General features: G+C 42.0%; 1 protein-coding gene across 1 annotated transcript in view; it reads right to left on the bottom strand.

The window, feature by feature from the left end:
* Positions 1–1,231: 1,231 nt before the first annotated feature.
* Positions 1,232–19,579, bottom strand: part of LOC109412597 (lysM and putative peptidoglycan-binding domain-containing protein 1-like) — a 35,413-nt gene continuing 17,065 nt past the window's right edge. The window contains exon 3 of the mRNA XM_029860233.2: positions 1,232–14,597. Coding sequence (XP_029716093.2) covers positions 13,929–14,597 — 669 coding nt within the window. The 3' untranslated portion in view covers positions 1,232–13,928. The remainder of the gene's footprint in view (positions 14,598–19,579) is intronic.

Raw genomic sequence — 19,579 nt, 5'->3', positions numbered from 1 at the left:
TTACTCTTCCTGCACCATGGGTGCCGGAAAACGAGAGAATTCAACGCCAACTTGGCGCCAGAAAACTAATCCTAAAATAGCCTAAGGATAAGCAATCGCGTTTTCAATGCCTGTGTTACAACAAGGACAACACAGTGGGTTTTTCAGTTGGGCGCCATTGTTACAAATAAAAAAATATATAATAGTCAATGCCCCACGTTGGGCGTCATGATTACAAATAAAAATGAATTGAATAATTATTGGCCCACGTTGGGAGCCAAATTACGGACAAACAATGATAGAACCCTATAAATGCTCTATTTTATTTTTCATTACGAAAAATAAATAGAACATTTGAAATGCACATTATTATATAACTACACGAATTCACGTTTACAAGACAAAACATAAAAGTGGCCAGTTATCCTCAAAAGAATAACAATTTACGATCACAGGATGACGAGGTTTCATTTATTGGTTTTAGTCCATCAGTCGATCCTGGAACAGTGTTTTGTTTGGCTGATTCCATTTTTGTTAACAGTATTTATTCTGTTTTCATACCTTATTTGTGTCTAGGAAAACTAATCCTAATTGGCCATCCCGAATCGGGTTTTAATGCAAGACGGCTGCATTTTGATGTCCCTGCTAGGGAGGGGTTTGCCTGTCTTGCAGTCATTTGTCGCCAGAAATGACCTTAATGTATGCAACCACTCCGGTTGCTAGGGCTATATTTCTCCTGAGTAATAGAAGAACCCTATAAATGCACATTAAAATTAGTAGAATATTCACAAGCTAAAATCGAACAAGTAACAGAAAATAAACTGGTAACAGTTGGCTAAACTGATAAAGGCAACGATGGATGGTGTGCAATACTGCGTAAGGGTTTCGGGTGAACTATCCAGCCGGGGTCTGTGACAAGGTGACGGACTCTCTTGCCTCTTATTATCGCTTGAATATTTGGAACGGTGGCAGAGTTGTACACCTGCCTGAAATGCGAAGCAGCAAAGGTTCAACAGGTGTTGAATGCGTCAAAGTAGGTACTTGGTAACAGGCGGAACCGAGCACGACTGGATTTGACTAGGAAGTAATGTCGCGATATACGGGGAAACCTTCGAGGTAGTAAATGTATTCGTCTGTATCTGGGATTCTTACTATGGATCACAAGCTCGTTGCACTTCACGGCTAACCCAGCATTCAGAAGGTAGCCCCAGAGGAAGATTCTTTCCTTTCTATTGAATTTATACTATCGCAATTTCATTGTGATTCATTGATTCATATATATCTTTTAGTGTATATTTATAGATTTCCACTCACTAGACTTTTTATGTACATTGTTTTACACAAACTTTCCATTATAACAATTCCAACCAGTCTCTCTGCACGCAAAATTTCCGTATCACTTTATGTACCTTCTTCCGTGGAAAATGCATATCTACGACCATTCGTTCGCAATAAGTGATCCGTGCTAACTATATACCTATATAGATACTGCTGTGATCGATTTGTTACCTACTAAATAGCTACAATCTTTGTTGTATCCGGTAGAGCCGTCCGTCCCTGTTCCTGATTCAAACGGATCGTGGCCCATCAAGCTACTACTACTACGCACCATCATTCCTCAGGTTAGTAACCATCGTCCCCCTTCTATTGACCGTTTCTCACATAGAAGTCTGTTAGGTGAAACGACGACGTTACCGGTGATCCTTCTTTCTAATATATGTACAATACATGTCCTATTTTGCTATTCCTATTTCGAGGGGATATTTCGCTCCTAACAATGACTAACACTGTGTCGTAAAGCATCGGTTACATATATTGTGTTTAATGGTTTCCTGTTCCTGCTGTGAATTGTTGTTGCTGTGTTTTTTGTTTTTCGATAAAAGTATTAATTTCCATACATATCTATATACTTGTTTAAATGACAATTGCACCATTCGATAGGATTGAATACAGAGAAATAAGCAGAACTTATACTATTAACGGCAAAGGATTGCTACTATTATAAGTGGGGGGACATACTTAACTAGGATCGCACACGAATGCCTTGCCTATATAACTGAATTAGTATCACAATTTCGATTGTTTGATTGTTAGTTCCTATAGCTGCTGACCAATCGTACTCTATTAGTGCGGGTTAGAATACGTAGACGTTTTGGAGGACGTTTGAATAGTTTGCAGAGAATTGACACCAACAGCGTAAGCTAAAAATAGTACACAAGCATTGAGTGAATCCATACAGACGGCTTACTGACTGACGATACGATTAGGACGAAAACGCGAGTGAGCCAATTTGTAAGGACCAGAGAAGATCCTCCGATAAGGATCAAATTTTACCTCGTGTATCACTAGTACAATTTTGTCGTATTTCTAACACTGAAGGCAACAGCTCTAATGGTTTGTTCGTAGATCCACTTACATTTTTGGTTATTGTTCGGCGCAATACACAAGGGTTTCAGGGTACAGAACATATACATATACGATTGGTAAAGCTATATTTTTATCTAGTGCATGGGCTTTGTTATAGAGGTGCATATCGGTTAAGATTGGATATGTTCGCATTGGTTGACGAAAAAGTTAACTCAAGATTTTTATGAGAATATAAAAGCGAAATTAAAACTGGTAAAATTTTGGCAGATGTAAACTCGCAATGTCGATTTCTGCAGAATAGTTTCAACAGTTATTCAGAGGGCCACTGGAAGCATTAGCGCCTTATACGTTTACGTTTGCATGTTACATGACCTAAGTGGTAACGCAATCCATAAAAAACCCTATTCGTAGCTGCAATACTCCTTTTCATTCCACGGGAACCGTCATTGTCACAAGTGTTCCAACTTCAACAACTTCAAACACATCCCTATCAAATTTGTCTCTACCCACAATCATGTACTTCGTATTGGTAGAGTTAATCTCAAGCCTATCGTCGCTGTTTCCCTTTTCAGAAGAGCATAAGCTTCCTTAACTTCCCTACGATCGATGCCGATGAGATCATTATCGTTCGCAAAGCCGCGGAGCATGTGTGACCCTGGGTGATAGTTGAATTCCTCTGTACGCCGGACCTCCTGATATCGCTGCTTGGAGTGGAACGTTGAACAGTAAACTTGAACGATGGATTATATCAGGATGATGCTTCAATCCATCCAAGGTTACAAACGAGGTAGACACTTTGTTTGCGAACAAAACAATAGATTTTGATCTACCCAGCGTTGCGCGTATCTGCCTTATTAGCTTCATTGGAAAACCATGGTCTGATATTATCTGTCAAAGCTCATGATTTTCAACTGAATTGTTCGCTGTTTTAAAATCAGTGAACAGATGGTAAGTCTGCAAGTTATATTCCTGAAATTTGTCTTGGATCATTCGCAGGGTGAGCATTTGATCCGTCGATAGCCCTCACAAATATCATCCTGATATTCGCCGACGAAGAACTCCTCAAAAGGTCTCAGTCTGTTAAACAGGTTACGCGACAGTGATTTTGTACGCCGAATTTAGAAAGGCAATTTCTCTGAAATTAACACAATCTAGTCTGTGCATTAGATCACCCCTTGTAGGCAGGCATATACTATCTAGATTTATGAGTAATTATTCATCCTCTTTTATGTGTGTGAAAATTAGCACACGTAACTGTATAATATGCTTTTCACAAGTCAAATAAGCGCTTTCGTTTCATCATACTTCGACTCAGAGTACAGGATAAAAAAACGTGTTTTTTACTGAACAGCAGCTGAATTAATGTGTTGTTCAGTTGTTACCCATAATATTCTGTGCTAATTCACCACTGATGAATAGGAGTCGAATTCTGACCAATATTTAACCACGAGAAGTTTATGTTTTGATTTGAGCGCTGCAATCCATCATCTCTTGACTCTAGGATGACGCAGTCTTGAGTTCGAATCTTGATTTAAGTTAATTTATGTGCAGTTATTGTTTCTCAATAGTTATTCACAGTAAAAGTGCCAATCATAAACCCTTGTGGAAATTGAAAAATGTTGCTTTTTATTTATTTTAAATCATTTTTTTTGCTAAAGCTGAATAACAGCTTTACTGTATAGTTAGTAAAAGATTTAACAACAAATAGTTCAGTTGGTACACAACACTATGCTTTATAGTTTCTCCAATTTTGTGTGAACAAAACCCGAACAAAGGTTCTGCCTGAAAATTATGCAAATGTTATTCAGCATCATACTGAATTAATTCGTCGTAAAGGTGCTTGTATTGCTGTGTGCATTCGAAATGCAAATTTCAAATGCGGGAGCACTTAATGCGGTAAGATTTTCTAGCAAGTAACCCGAAACCCGATATCAGTGGGAGCTTTTGAGTCCTAAGTTGGCGATGGTTTTGACTATGGTTGCTAAGTTTCCTTTGGTAACACTGTGTTACCGCGTTTGGAAAGCATTTGGGCAACGTTTGCACACAGTAATACAATGAGTGATTGTTAGTTGGGTGGATTCAATCCCTGACCCGTCCTTTTCCTCCTACTTTGTATCTCTCTATGTACTTTCTCCCTCCTCTCTACATATCAGTTCATGTATGTTCACAGCCATCGCTAGAACAGAAAAAAGGTTGAAAAAGTCGGTTCCCTTCCTTCCAACTTTCACAGCACAGAGTCAATCTATCAGATAACACCTACGAGTTATGTAATCCAGCGAACTGTGCCGCGCATCATCTTCAGAGTAATAAACATACTAATCTTTCACTTTACGCCTGGCATCCACGCACCAATGTGTGAACTCTCTGCCAATCATATCCCATCAACACTCCGACATCCACATGAATTTGTGCAGACGCAGGGGTATATTCGGTCTGCAGTGGTGACAAACGATTGCAATCATCACTTTCTTCCTCTTCCCCACATTGACCTGCAACCTGACGTGGCATAGGCGCCATTGTAGCCTAAAATAGCAGATCACCAACACTCACTCTCTGAAAATACCTGCTTAGTCCCCGGCAGATATCTAATTGGTTCCTTGTGTAATCGTAGCTTTTCTGGCAGCATCCACGAGCGATCAATCAAGCTCGTGCTTAAGCTCAATGGCTCACAGCGAAGATACAATCTGACCCAGTTATTTGTGCCGAGTATTGTAGACCGCCGACCAGGTTCCGGTAGGGGAACCTTTTACATCTGCCTGAAAACAATGGAACTGCTGCTATAACTAATAAAGATGCCAGGCTGAGCCATTGTATCCTACTTCTTCCTCTTCTTACTGTTCTTTCTTTTGGCTTGTTAAGCGTTATCTTGGATTCAAATACACATAAATGAACCAGATCTGATCTCCACCCGGTTAACGCTTCTTCAGATGTCACCGGTAATCCCTTAGTTGGCGATCAGTTGATCACATATGATGCCGTTGCAACTGCTTCGGCACAATCACGCATAACACAGCATACTTCTCGACTATCCAATGGATGTATTATGCATAGGTCAACAGAGATCGAAGTGCACTAGCTCCCAAAGACGGTGCGGTGTTCACGTCATTCTATGGATAGAAACGGTAGTCGTTGATGCGTGCCTTGTATCTAGGGTACACACTTCAACTTCATTCGTCGGACTGACTACCTTGTACTATTCCTTCGTGAATGTTATGTTGTAATCGTTTCGGCAAACCCACTTACAGACAACAAATTTACTCCCAGATCCGTTACGGACTAGAACTAGTTAATGGATATTTAGAGGATGGTGGCTCCAATATCTGCGTTGATACTTGACAAAACGTTCTGAAGATTACGTTCCAGGCATAAAGGAGCTGTTGCTCCGGAGTCAACGATTCAATCATCCTCTGCTGCCACCGACATAGTAGATGCCTCACTTGCATTGAGCGCCACGGCAAATGCGTCATGCCCACTGTTTTTGCTGGGCAGCTCTTTCTTCTACTCGCCAACTTGACTGGAACCCTGTGCGAAGTGACTTATTTTCTTGCACCGGTAGCAGTTCACGTTCGTTTTGTCACTGCCGTTATGTTGGAAATAAAAACACAGGCGAGGCTTTCTGTTTCCGAACCCAGGCACTGACTGATATCGCTACCAGCTCAGCGCCTCTCCTTTATTCAATCTAGGTATAACATATTTACAATTTATTTCCATTTACCTACCAGTTGATACCTAGCACTCCACTGAGCTGTGTGATGCACCTCCAAGGATGTACCTACCATTCAACACGTTATTGCTTGGACTTGCGCAGGTACGCTTCCCCGCCTTGCTTCGTATCGCTTGGTGCTTTCAAACCTTGTAGGATCTTCGCCTTGACGATGTCCGCGGTTAGCCGGATGACTTTTGGCCGAAGATCATCGGATCGCACTGTTTCTATAGGCCTTTCATAAACAAATCGTTCAGCCAACCGTAATCAATGCCAGCCAATGAATTCCGACAACTAATAACTACTCGTGAACAGCTAGTTCACATACTGTTGAGTTGTTTGCCGTCATCGCGTGCTCGGAGATTCCATGGCTTACAGCCGATTCATCTTCAGCTCGCTCCTTCGCTGCGCACCAGGTCCGTTCCTTGATTAGGACTATCTTTATGGCGAAGGATCAAGAACTGTATTGTGGTTTTAGCACTAAGTTGGTATCGGAAATATCTTCAATGACTTTCGCTGGAAGTAGTGCGCTGTACAACTGATGCTCTAGTCAGCGCACTACTTCCAACGAACCAACGAAAACCGACCCTTCTGCATGTCTTGACAGTCCACCTTGACTCGAGCTGGATTGAGAACCATTTCAGATTGCTTCAAGGGTCAACATTTCCGAGGGCGGATCTTGGAAAATGTTCTTCTAGTGCAGTCTTGTAGCGCGCACCATTGCCAGTTGTCTAAAACTTTCGCATATCGTTCCGATCCATGCTTTCTTATGCTTTTGCATGCTCCACGCTTTCTCCGTGGTGTCGTTTCGTGCTGTGGTGGATTCGTTTCTCTTTTGCTCTCCCAGGTCCGCTTGATTAGAACAATGAACAACTGTAATGTTCCGATCCTCGCACCTGTATTGGTTGGGAAACTGAACCTCCTGGATGTTTTGACAGTCCTTATCTTCAATGTAGCTGGCTCCAGGATCGTCTCGAATTGCTTCAACGGTCAACATTTCTGAGGACGGAGCTGGGAAAGATAATCTAGTGCAGTCTTGTGCCACGCACCATTGACAGTTGCTTAAAACTTCTGCATTTCGTTCTGATCCATGCTTTCCTGTGCTTCTGGACGCTAACGCTCTCTTCGGCTGTCGTTTCGTTGCTGCTAATCTGTTTCTCTTCTGGTCTCAGCCACTCCGTACAGCTCTTTGGCGGCATTCTTCTCCTTCGTCACTCGTTGGAACTTCTAGTCGAACCAACCATTACGTTGTTGATGTTGAGTGGTACTTATAACCTCTTGCGCTGTTGCTGTCATTGTTTCATGTATCAACTCCTATAAACAATTGACATGTCCAGATCCTTTGAACTTTTCTATCTTCTTGACTAGATTCTGATGGTACATGCAGTTTTAGTAATAGAGCTTGAGGGTTAACAACAGGTAACGATCTTTATTAGGTAACTTCCGTATAGGTTGAGAGTTGGGAAACGAATAACAAGGAAAAATTACATCTAGGGTAACGTCAGCTATTCACCGATTACTATGATCGCCAACACCCCCTCTTAATCGGCCAATCCTAAGCGGAACCGTAGAGTCTTGAAGCGTCCGATATCCAGTCCTTTGGTAAATATATCCGCTAATTGATCAGTGGTTCCAATAGGTTCAACCTTCAGTGTTCCATGGTTGATATGATCTCTAATAAAATGATGTTTTATGTCTATGTGCTTGACACGCTTACATTCGGTATTCTTCGACATTGCAATACACCCTTGATTATCTTCAAAAATTACAAACGGGTCTTCTGCAGCAATTTCCTTCAAATCTTCCAAAATTCCTTTTAGCCATAGGCCTTCAGATGTAGCAGCACTCAAAGCTATATACTCAGCCTCACTTGATGATGTTGCAACAATCTGCTGCTTTTTGCTGCTCCAAGATACTGCTGAACCGTATACTTTGAACACGTAACCGCTCACAGATTTCCGATCACTGGTGTCTGTCGCCCAGTCCGAGTCAGCAAAACCGGTCAATGGGGATTCGTTCTGTCTTGGATTGTATTTGAGCTTCAGCGTTTTAGTTCCCTTCAAATATCGGACAATCCTTTTTAGCAACTGCCAATGTACGTCTTGAGGTTTCTGCTGGTATCTGCCCATGTATCCAACGGCAAAACAAATGTCTGGCCTCACACAAAGCATCATGTACATAAGACTTCCCAACAGTTCTCGAAACGGATGTCCAACGCAATCCTTTGAATCAGCCACCGGTGGAAGAGTCTTCTCAATAGGAGTTTTTACCGGATTGCAGTCCTTCTATCCAAACTTTTCCAGTACTCGATTGATTCCAGCTTCTTGGCACAACTCCATCGTGCGTTCTACTCTGTTATAGGATACCTTGATTCCGAGAAAATGCTTGATTTCTCCGCAGTCGGACATTTCAAATTTTTGCGACAGTATTTTCTTGATTTCGTTGATCTCCGAAAGGTCACGTCCTACCAACAGCAAGTCGTCAACGTAGATGATAACGTAAATGCTTCCGTTGCTTGTGGTTCGCGTGTAGAGACAATAGTCATGCCTTGACCGAGTAAATCCGTTCCTGGTTAGCAAATCGTTCAGTTTTTCATTCCAACATCTGGGGCTTTGCTTCAGTCCGTATAATGACTTCTCTAATTTTCAGACAACATTTGATTTGGCCAACACTCCATCCGGGACAGCAAGGTAAACGTCTTCTTTCAGGTCGCCATACAGAAACGCCGCGCTTCTCGACATTTCGAATCCAATTTCTTCCGCAGCTGAGGCGGAATCCAGGCGAACGCTTTACTTCCAAATACTCGCAGCTTCGAGAGGTTTGGCTTCTGATTTGTCCATAGTTCCACTGGAGTTACTTGATCCTTCAAGGCACTTGTGGGGCTTCTATTTAACAAATATGTTGCAGCCAGGACCGCTTCATTCCACAGGTTTCTTGGAACTTGAGACTCTGTCAGCATAGCCCGGACCTTCTCGATTATTGTCCTGTTGAATCTTTCGGAGACTCCATTTTGCTGTGGAGTGTATGCCGCAGTCGGTTCAACTTGAATCCCATTGGACGCGTAAAAATCTTCCTGAAGCTTCGAACAATACTCACGGCCTTGGTCTACTGTCATTTTTGAAATCTTCAAACTTGTTGCCGCAGTCGCCATTGCTTCGTAGTTCCGGAATTTTTCGAATACTGCGGATTTTCTTTTCAGCATGTACACCATTGCGAAATGAGAATAGTCGTCTATAAAGGTGACAAAATAGCGCGAACCATCCCATGCAGCCGGTGTTATTGGGCCGCATACATCCGAGTGGATGAGTTCCAATGGTCTTGCTGCTCGGACACGTGTGCCTTTGAACGGTTCCCTGCATAGTTTGGCAAATACACAAGGTTCACAGAATGCTAGTTCGTCGGATTGCTTCGGCATGCCGGTTACCATACCAGCCAGGGTCTTCAAATTCGCGCTTCCCAGATGTCCCAATCTGCGGTGCCAGAGATTTGCGTCCTCGACTTGACAGATAAAAGCGGAACCTTGTTCATAGTAGACGTCAAGCTCGTAGAAGTCTCCGCGTATCGGACAGATCGCGACCACTTCAGCTTCATGTTCCATCTTCGCTGCGTTTCTCCCAAACGTTACCTTGATGTCCGCTCTAGCCAGTTTCTTCACCGAAAGAAGGTTTGCTCGCAGATCTGGAACGTACAGCACGTCATTGATGGTTACTTGCACTCCCAAGTTGTTGACTCCAGTAATCGTTCCTTTGTGCCACGCTTCTATCGATTCATTGTCCTTTGCAACGTTGATTACGATCGGCCGGTTCAACTTCACGAGATTCTTGAAACAATTCTTCTCGTTGACGAGGTGATCACTGGCTCCTGAGTCGAGTTTAAGCACGATTTTCCTCTGGACAGCTTCTGTCGACACACTCCTACCGACCATGAACGCTACGGCTTTTCCACCACTGGCTACGATGGCTTCAGCTTGAAGCTTCACTCGGCAGTCCTTTGCCATATGCCCTTTCTTGTGGCAACGATTGCATTTGCCAGCAAACTTGCGCATCTTCTGCTTGTTACCAGCAAACGCCGCAGGCTTCTCCTTGTGGGTGTCCAACATTCGATCGCTCTTCTTCAGTTCTTCAGCCAAAAGCCGTTCACGTACCACGTCCAACGTTAACTTGCCATCGCCGAAATTCTCCAGTGCGGTTACTAGTGGGTCGTAGGATTCTGGGAGGGTCACGAATAACTGGGACACCATGTCGGATTCTTCTAATTTGGCTCCGGCAGACTTCAATTGTCGGATCAAATCGTCAAAGATCTTGAGGTGCTCCCGAACGGACGTTCCTTCAGACATCTTCAGCTTCGCAAGTTGCTTTCTGACCAATGTTTGGGATGAAACTGACTTCTAGGCGTAGACGTTTTCAAGAGTGCTCCAAATTTCCTTCGCCGTGTCCTTCTCCCGGATGAGGTCCAGCATGTCGTCGTGGATAAATGAGATGATCAGATTCGCTGCCTTACAGTCCTGTTCATTGAATTTTGCTAATTCTGCTGCAGCTGCTGGGGCTTCCTTGGTCAGGACTTCCAGCAGGCCGACGGACTTGAGAAACTTTTCAACCCGGAATTTCCAATTCTCGTACCCGGTACCCGCAAACTGGGGAATGCCGTATACCGCTTCTTTTCGTGAATCGCCCATAACCTTTTAGTAATAGAGCTTGAGGGTTAACAACGGGTAACGATCTTTATTAGGTAACTTTCGTATAGGTTGAGAGTTGGGAAACGAATAACAAGGAAAAATTACATCTAGGGTAACGTCAGCTATTCACCGATTACTATGATCGCCAGCATGCAGCAACACTTTTTGTAGGATCTTTGCCTTGACGATGTTCCGGTTAGCTTGATACTGGATGACTCCAGGCTGAAGATCATCAAATCGTATAATTTTGGCAGGCTTTTCATAAGCAAACTGGTCAGCCAAACGTCGTCAACCTTGAATCCGTCTTCCACCAATTGATGACTAGTCGTGAACAGTTCGTTCACGTACTGTTGCGACGTCTGGTAGATGATGTCTCCTCAATAGACCGATCTTCCGGATGAATCCTGTATATTATCCCACTCCTCTTTCGCTTCCTTGGTATCGCGTACTTATCAATACGTTATCACGCGATATCAGTATGCGACAGCCAGATAAGCCAGACAGCAGATAACAGGTGAAAGGGAAAAGAGGAATATTACTTCTTTTTGTCATGTAATGTCATAGTTAGAAAACAATTAGTGTGCTCCCTAAGGTCGAACCTTTCACTTCAGAAAGAAAGTCCTAGTTTCACTTTGGTAGCTCGAAGATTCCCCTCCAGAATCACTAGACCTTGGTTTAAGAAAAGGTACTTGTTCTGGCTCAGAAAAATTGAGATTGCGAAAAAACAACTGTAGACAGAATCAGGTAAGACTCTAAGCCCGTAAGAGAATTTAGTTAAGGCTTGTCCTTCAAAGTATTTCTCATCTGCCAGTTTATCAGCCCTTCGCTTGAGAGACATGTTTGACCTGGAGCCAATCGGGCCGAGATACTGAGCGTAAGCTACAACTCAATCCATTTGCTTTGCGAATCAGGTCAAAGGCTTTGCTGTTTTCACTCGATTGGAGCAAGATTTTTATTTACCAAAATCTTCACAGGTCATTGGTGGCTCCAAAGAGGAGAGTTCAAAATTTCAAATTCGCAAATCATAAAAGCGTGGTTGTCACTTCAAGCGCAACCTGTCAACAGCAGTGAATCACACAAGAAAACTTGAAGAAGCATCTCATCAAGAAACCAGTTACTGGATCATTAGAGAGGATGTCGGTTCAGTATGTCTTTAACAGAAAGAAGGTCATTTCCGACTATGTAAGTAATTTGATACGGTCTGCTGTGACCAGTGTGACAGATCGTTTCACCTCATTTGTGCTAAGTTGGAACGGAAACCAACTAAAGAAGAAACCTGGTTCTGTGCGAAATGTCACTTGAGGGAGAATTAGATCCGGCAGAAGAAAAACGATCTTGAGAAAACAATTGTCCTGGAGAGAACTCTCAAGGATGCACAGGAAGTACCTACAATCAGTTTTTAGCTCATCGAATTGTCGAAATTTTAGTTTTGAAAAACTTTGTTAAATGAATAAAGGATAAGGCTAATTTCTCGAAAAATATTACCTTCAAATACGTGGTGGAAACATAAGAACTTCTATTTAGGATCTCATCCTTTGTAGGGCCTCACAGCTACGATGTCCGAAAAATGTCAGAATCAGCAATCAAAGAATCTCAATAAAAAATCCTGGAAGATCTGCGTATCAAAACTTTTGAAGAATGTGCAGAAAAAATTTAAAATAAATTTTTGATAAAATTCCAGGTAAATGCCGATATCTGAAGATAAATACTAGTGAAGACACTACTGGACAAATCTCATAAGAAATTATGTGTGAGCTCTTTCGTCGATTCTTAAATATTTGAATTCCAAAGAAGTTATTTTCGAATCCAATGGACTTTGAAATTGACTAGTTCTAAATTTTCAAGAAACAACATTGTTGTTCAACAAACACACCACTCTTATTTTGTTTTATTTTCAACTGTAAAAGCCGTTTAAGTGAGTTCCGCTAGTCGGGTAAGTCAATTAAAATAGTTGTTGCGAGTTTACATCTTGCCAAACGCTTTGCCAGCGTACCGTGAGACGATAATGCAAAAGCATATATTTATCAGTGATGGATGACGAACGTAATACTAGAAGATTCTTTGTTCGGACGACGAGTATGTTTGAGGGATTTAAACATAAACCTAAGAAAAGGTGGACTTGTTATATAATTCGAGGTGACGATATAGTAGAAAAAAAAAGAACGATGCACTACTGCAAACCAGTTTTGTAACAACTTTACAAGTTGCCGCAATGTGCAGCGGATAAGGAAATTAGTTCGTAACGATATAAAAAAACGCTTAGCGTAAATGATACTATTCGTATAAATAATACACGCTAAATAATAAAGAAAAAAATAACACAATATTATAATATTCTATCCTTTCGGCGTACGGGGGTGTATTGCTCTATAGGTGAATCTCATCGATTAGGTTGTTCCATTTATTTTATTTATTTTTTTTTGCTGATTCAGTGTCGGTAAGTGCTAATGTGCCTTATTCAGATTATATTTCCTTTTGTTCCTAACATAATATTGTATGAGTTCTCGTCCCGATTTTTTTTTTTTTTTGTTTTGTAGTTTGACTCGATGTGTCATCGTGATGAAGTATAAGAAATGACTATTCTACTTACAAGCAGTTGTTGTAGTGATGCTACTTATCGAAACACAATCGCTGACTTCGGAGTTGAGGGACCTCGGTGAAGCACCACTGTAGTCGGTTAATCCCTCACTGATCACCGGTGCGTTTTTAACAAACACCGGTGGAAAAGGTCAGCACCGATGTCGGTAATTTATCGGTGATTTGTTCCTACCCGTTGGCCTTTGGCCGCTTACAGTAACTCTTAAAGCTGATCCGATCCGTCGTCTCGCACGCCGGTTGCCGCGTCGTCGTCGTTGTCGCCCTGGGACTTCCTCTTCTGGATGGTTCCGCTCCTCCGCTTTCGGTGTTACTCCGGTGACGATACTGCAATTGTCGTCGCCTCATCAGCAGCGTGAGAAAGCTATTGATCCGCGACTTCAGTCCGGATCCGAACGTTGCCGCCAACTGACGGTACGAGGAAGGATGATTCCTATAGTAGTAGTAACTATAGCTGTGGTCGCGATTTCCTCCGAACAGGCATTCCTCCGGATAGTTCCGATGATAATCGACGAGCATTTTCATTTCTATCGTTGGCGATGGTGACTCTTCCTCCTCCGTGGATGACGACCGGGACCGGGACCAGGCGGTCCAGTGGCTTTGTCGCTGCTACAATTCGAACAGCTCGTCCTGTTGCTTTTCCAGCTTCTGGAGGGAACTTTGCACCCGCTTGCCCTGGGTCATTACGATCAGCTGACTCGTATCGGAAGCCGCACTCCCCGAGGAGCTTTGTCGTTTGTGATGATGGGACGAACTGGCCCCGCCGCCGCCGCCGCCAGTCCCTGACGACCCGTGGAAATGATACTGCTGATATGACGAGATGGACGATGAAGAGGAAGCCGTCGAGTAAGCCCTCGGCTTCGAATAGTACCCACTACTGTTCATGCTAGCACCGGAACTAAAGATATTATCATCGATCTGACTGGAACCGAACTCGCTGTTTCGCTGCGACTCGGCAATATACTTCCGGGTCGTTGCAATCGACGAGTCAATCTTCCCTAGGAATTCCTCCATATTTTTCCTGCTTTCTTCCTCGGGAGAGATGGCGTTTTCTTCGCTGATACCCACCGGGTCCATCGGGGTGGAACAAGCCGAAGAACTGGATGGTGGACAGCCGGTGATCGTGGCCGATCGGACCGACAGGGAACTGGGTCGGATGATGGCCGACGGATCTTTCGGGTAGTACGGCGAGTCCTTGTCGACCGGGATCATTAGGAACGGTCGCAGGAAGATGGTATCTGTGGGCAGGAGTCGGTTGATGCGTCGGATTTGTTCCATCTGGAAAGACGAAAAGATATGTGAATTAATATTGAATGAATAGCTGGTTGTGTTAAATTTCCCCCCAAACGCCCTTTCCTCAAACAACGTTATCTCGAATGCGTTTTACCAGAATGTCTGTATGATGGAAATCGGGAATTTAGTTAGACCTAAGTCGTAATAAAGCTTCCGTCTTGAGTAGACAAGAATGAACGATTCGTTGTAGAGTACAAAATGATGAGTCGAGAAGGAGAGCGTCCAACTAACATAGCTCTGGTCCTCACAAGTTCCTATACCTCATGCTTCCACGGGTCAAGCAATGACAAAGACTACCAGCTAAGAGATGTGTGCTTAGCTGGTAGTGCAACCTGAGCACTGTTGTCCTGACTTCAGCTAGATTGAGGAGGTACGTGCCGAGCGTCTGCTCATCAAGGAGGTGCTGCTCAAACAGCGTCTGTTTTGGCATCCAGCTTCTGAATATGACATGCTGTATCGCGTCAGCTATACCTCAGGAGGAAGCCCCTTCAACGCGATGTAGGCAGCGCGGCCCCGTTAAGGTAGCCTGCTGAAAACCCTCAAACACAAAGAAAGCAATAGTAGAGTAAACGGATTGATCCAACGGCAACAAACTTGGCAGCCAATTAAGGACAACGATTTGAAAGTCGGATCTTGGTATTTGAGATCTTTGAATGAACCCGCACGTGTCGGGTTCCTGGCTCGTGAACCGCAGAATGTCGGCATTAATGTGGCAGCTATCCAGGAGATACGCTGGCTCAAAACTGGAGAATGCAAATTCCGAGCGGTGGATTCCATCACTAACACTCCATTCAAGTACCACATCTACAACAGCATCGGCGATAACGCAGAACATGTAGTTGGCTTCATAGTGATCGGAAAGCAGATGAAGCGAGTTATTCAGTGGAAGCCGATAAGCGACCGAGTCTGTAAGTTGTGGATGGGGGAAAATTCTTTTTTTTTTTGTAGAGTGACCAGACCAGGTGGAGCTGCAGGACAGCTGATAGGAAAGCCTGGACCCTTTCCCAACTTTCCCCCTACTAGGACCAATACTCACGATGGACTAGACGATGTCGTCAACTTGAGCAAAGTGTGTAGTAATTAGTATTGGGTCGTAGTAGTTTTTAACAGAGCGTTAATGATTAATCATAAATTTAATCATGATTAATGATTAGTGATTAAGATTAATCAAAAATCATTAATCATAATCACAAAAATTTCTCGTTTAATCATTAATCATTAATCTTAATCACACTGATTTCGCAATTTAATCATTAATCAGTAATCATAATCATAAGAAAAAAAGTTAATCAATCATTAATCACTCATCACCGAAAAATGATTCATCATATAAAATATACTATTCAATTAAAGTTGGTGTAAATGCTGTTCTAAATATTATAATTTATGATTCTTCTTTCAAAAATTTCCCAGACAGAGTTACCTTTTACTTTTGAAACTTCAAAAATATTTTTAACAACAAATATATTTCAATCACTTCCAGTTTTTGTGATTGATTAATCATGATTAATCATGATTTTTAATCAATGAGCTATTTTTAATCATTAATCATAATCAATAATCACAGATAAAACCAAATTTAATCATTAATCATAATCTTTAATCATCCTCAAAATCAAATTAATCATTAATCATAATCAATAATCACTGAAACAAAAAAAAATAATCATCAATGATTAAACATGATTAAAATTTTTGTTAATCATGAACGCTCTGGTTTTTAAAAATACTCTGTTTTAACTATTCCCATTGCACTAGTGTTTTGACCGAATGGAAGCTCCAAAGTTGATTTGATAATTGAACAATGTTTCAATAATCGAAAATTCAGAGAAAAGAAGGCTGTCTATGTTAATGCCTTCAATGAATAGTACTTTGAAAAGGACTGAGAAATATTACAAAGAAGAGAAAAAAAAATGTGTCATAGCTAATTTTTAAAGATTTGACATTTCTGAAAATTATTCGGAGACAGCTACCAGAGTTAGCGTTTTTAGCCGATATGGGCAACTAATTTTTCTGACAGCTTCCCCAAACAATAATCAAATAATATCCTAAGTTATTTTATAATATATTCTGAGAATTATTTCAAGCTGATTACCAATAGTGTCAATAACCGATATTGGTCATTAACAGCACCAGCATCACCCCCAAATAACTCTATTAGATAAAAATTGTTGAGCTTTCATTCGATGTTGAGAAGGAATCAGTCAAACCCTTCATGTCAAAATGTGTCAAATTGTGTTATTAATTTCGCTAGTCGTCTTCTGCATATCTGTGATCATCTCAGTCCGAAGAATTATTATATCCACCGTAACCCTTTACATTGTCAACCGTCCTAAGTCCTAAAGAAACAAGTAACTAAATTCCTGATTTTTTGGTCAGTGTTATAATACCGTCTAAGATATAAAAACAAAAAAAGTTCAGTCAGCTGATTTTTGTGTCAACAATAAAAATGATGAAGATTATTTGTCAACTTTTATATACATACACTTGTAGGTAGGTAAAAATAAGAAACACAAATATAAACTTATTTGAACATTAACAGTTTTATCATTACCTAATCAGTCCATAGTTGTCTAATGGTAATAAATTTAGTTGTTAAGATAACCTAATCTGTAAGGCTGTAAGTCTACTTATCCTAACGTCCCCTGTCCTGTGTAGTTTCGAATTAAAATGATGAATGATGAGTGTAACGCAGAGTCCTCCCCTACCCACTCTTGCGTTACATTAAATTTAACAATTATTGTCAAATTTGAGAAAATTCAAAAAATGCACAGATTAGGTCTGTGCAAGCTGAATTATAACTTGTCTGTGACTTGTGATAAATGCACAACGGATACTCCTTTGGTTCCCATTAGCACTTACGGCCGATTCCTTCACTTGCGCTCAACTCGTAAACCAGATACATCTAGCTCAAAGTTCTAGCGGTGGTGAATAAACTGGCGCTAAAGTGCTGATGGGTTAAGCCCTCCCATCGCGTCAAGATTGAATATCCAGGGGGAGGGAAGTTGTGGATGGGGGGAAATTCTTGAACTATAACCGGATCAGCATCTATGCGCCAACGAACAATAAACCCGATACATGAAGGATGAGTTCTATGACAGCCTTGATAAGGTCTACGAAGAGTGCTCAAAACAAGATGTCATAATAGTCATCGGAGATGCAAATGCGCAGATCGGCAGAGAAAGTTTCTTTAGACCTGTAATTGGCACGGAAAGCCTTCATTCCGTTACCAGCGATAATGGTCTGCGCCTTGTGGCATTCGCTGCTGCTAGAGGGATGCCAGCTAGCAGTACCTACTTCGCACGTAAGGATAACACACCTGGCGACATCCGAATGAAAAAGACCACGTGCTGGTCGTAGGGCTGAAAAAATCAACTTTTTGCAACTCATTACATAAATAACTATTCTTCCATTGCCGTTAACCTAGCTCCACGCATTTTCCTTAACTCTAAGAAGTTGTGGACTCAGTAAGAGCTAGGTGAAGAGATCGAAAGATGGAACATGGGACAACTTATGATGACAAAACTGAACATGGAACAAATTGACTTGATGTTATTTTCATGGAGTTTCTAAACAAAGTATCAGGTATCAGTAGGTCGGCTCTAGAGGCACGTTCTCCTCCATTTGGGAAATTTGTGCCATCGCCATAAACACGAGCCTATTCATCATTTACCTGACGGAGAAGGGAAGGAGAAAGGATAGGACAGGGGAAAGGACAGGTAAGGGAATAGGATCGTCATACACGCAAAAGCGTACCACAATGGGTTCACAATGAAAAGGACACCGTAATAACGCATAAGTGTACCACAATGGGTTCAAACAGCGCCCTGAGAAGGGCACTGTGATAACGTATAAAACGTAAAGAAAGCCTATAGCTCTTTACCACAGTGGGTCAAGAACAGCAGAACGTCCTGAAGATTCAGGTTTCTGAAGTCAGTTTCACTTGATAAGCGTTTTCTGAATATTCGGAAACGCAGTTGCGCAAAAACTGGACAGTTACATATTAAATGATACGAAGTTCCATAATCGGATTCACAACTGTCACAGGCAAATGAATCAGCTTGCTGAATATTCGCCATATGATAGCTGAGTCGGCAGTGGCCAGTCAATGCTTTGACCAGCATGCTGCAATTCTGCTTTGACAGATTTGTTAGATACTTTGCAACCCCTAGAGATGGCTCAGTAGAATACAATTTTTTTTGACGACATGACTCCAAACTATTCAAGTATTGTTTGTGCTGAGTGGCAGCCAAGGTGTCAATCTGAAGCTTTACCCAACACTTGGATACCGGAATAGCTGGCTCAGGGCCAATGAGATGGCCTAACTTTGATTGGATCGTTATCACTTCGCCCTTTTGCCACCACACAAGACATCCATAGGCCAATATTGGACGAACAATAGTTGTGTATATCCATCTGATATACTTGGGTTTTAGACCCCAAGTTGTACCGAAGGTTCGTCGGCATTGCCCGAAGACCATACAAGCTTTCTTGATTCTGAACTCAACATGAGGTGTCCAGGAAAGCTTGGAATCAAGAATGACTCCAACGTACTTTACCTGTTCAGTCACATCGATTTCAGAATCAAAGAGACGCAAAGGTCGAACGCCATTACGGTTTTGCCTTTCCGTGAAAAGAACAATAGATGTTTTACTCGGATTAACCGAAAGGCCATATTGGCGACACCAACCCTCAAATACCTGAAAGAGCGTTTTGCATCTGGTCGAAAAGGGTGCTGATGCACATACCGACTACACTTAGGCAAATAAACCTAAGATTATCATAAGGTCTAACTTATAAAATGGCCTTTAAACAATTCATAACGGCTAGAACGATTTTCATAAGGTCGGTCTATGACGCGGAATCGACTCACAGTTTGGCTTTTATACACATTTAGCAACACGATATTTTCAAGCGTCGATAGCCGCGTGGGTTGGGCACGAGCTCAGTGATCTCGACGTTCATGG

This window comes from Aedes albopictus, chromosome 1 (assembly GCF_035046485.1).
Source record: "Aedes albopictus strain Foshan chromosome 1, AalbF5, whole genome shotgun sequence".
Lineage (NCBI taxonomy): Eukaryota > Metazoa > Arthropoda > Insecta > Diptera > Culicidae > Aedes > Aedes albopictus.
The sequence above is the reverse complement of the archived record's forward strand: the minus strand, read 5'-3'. Positions and strand labels throughout refer to the sequence as shown.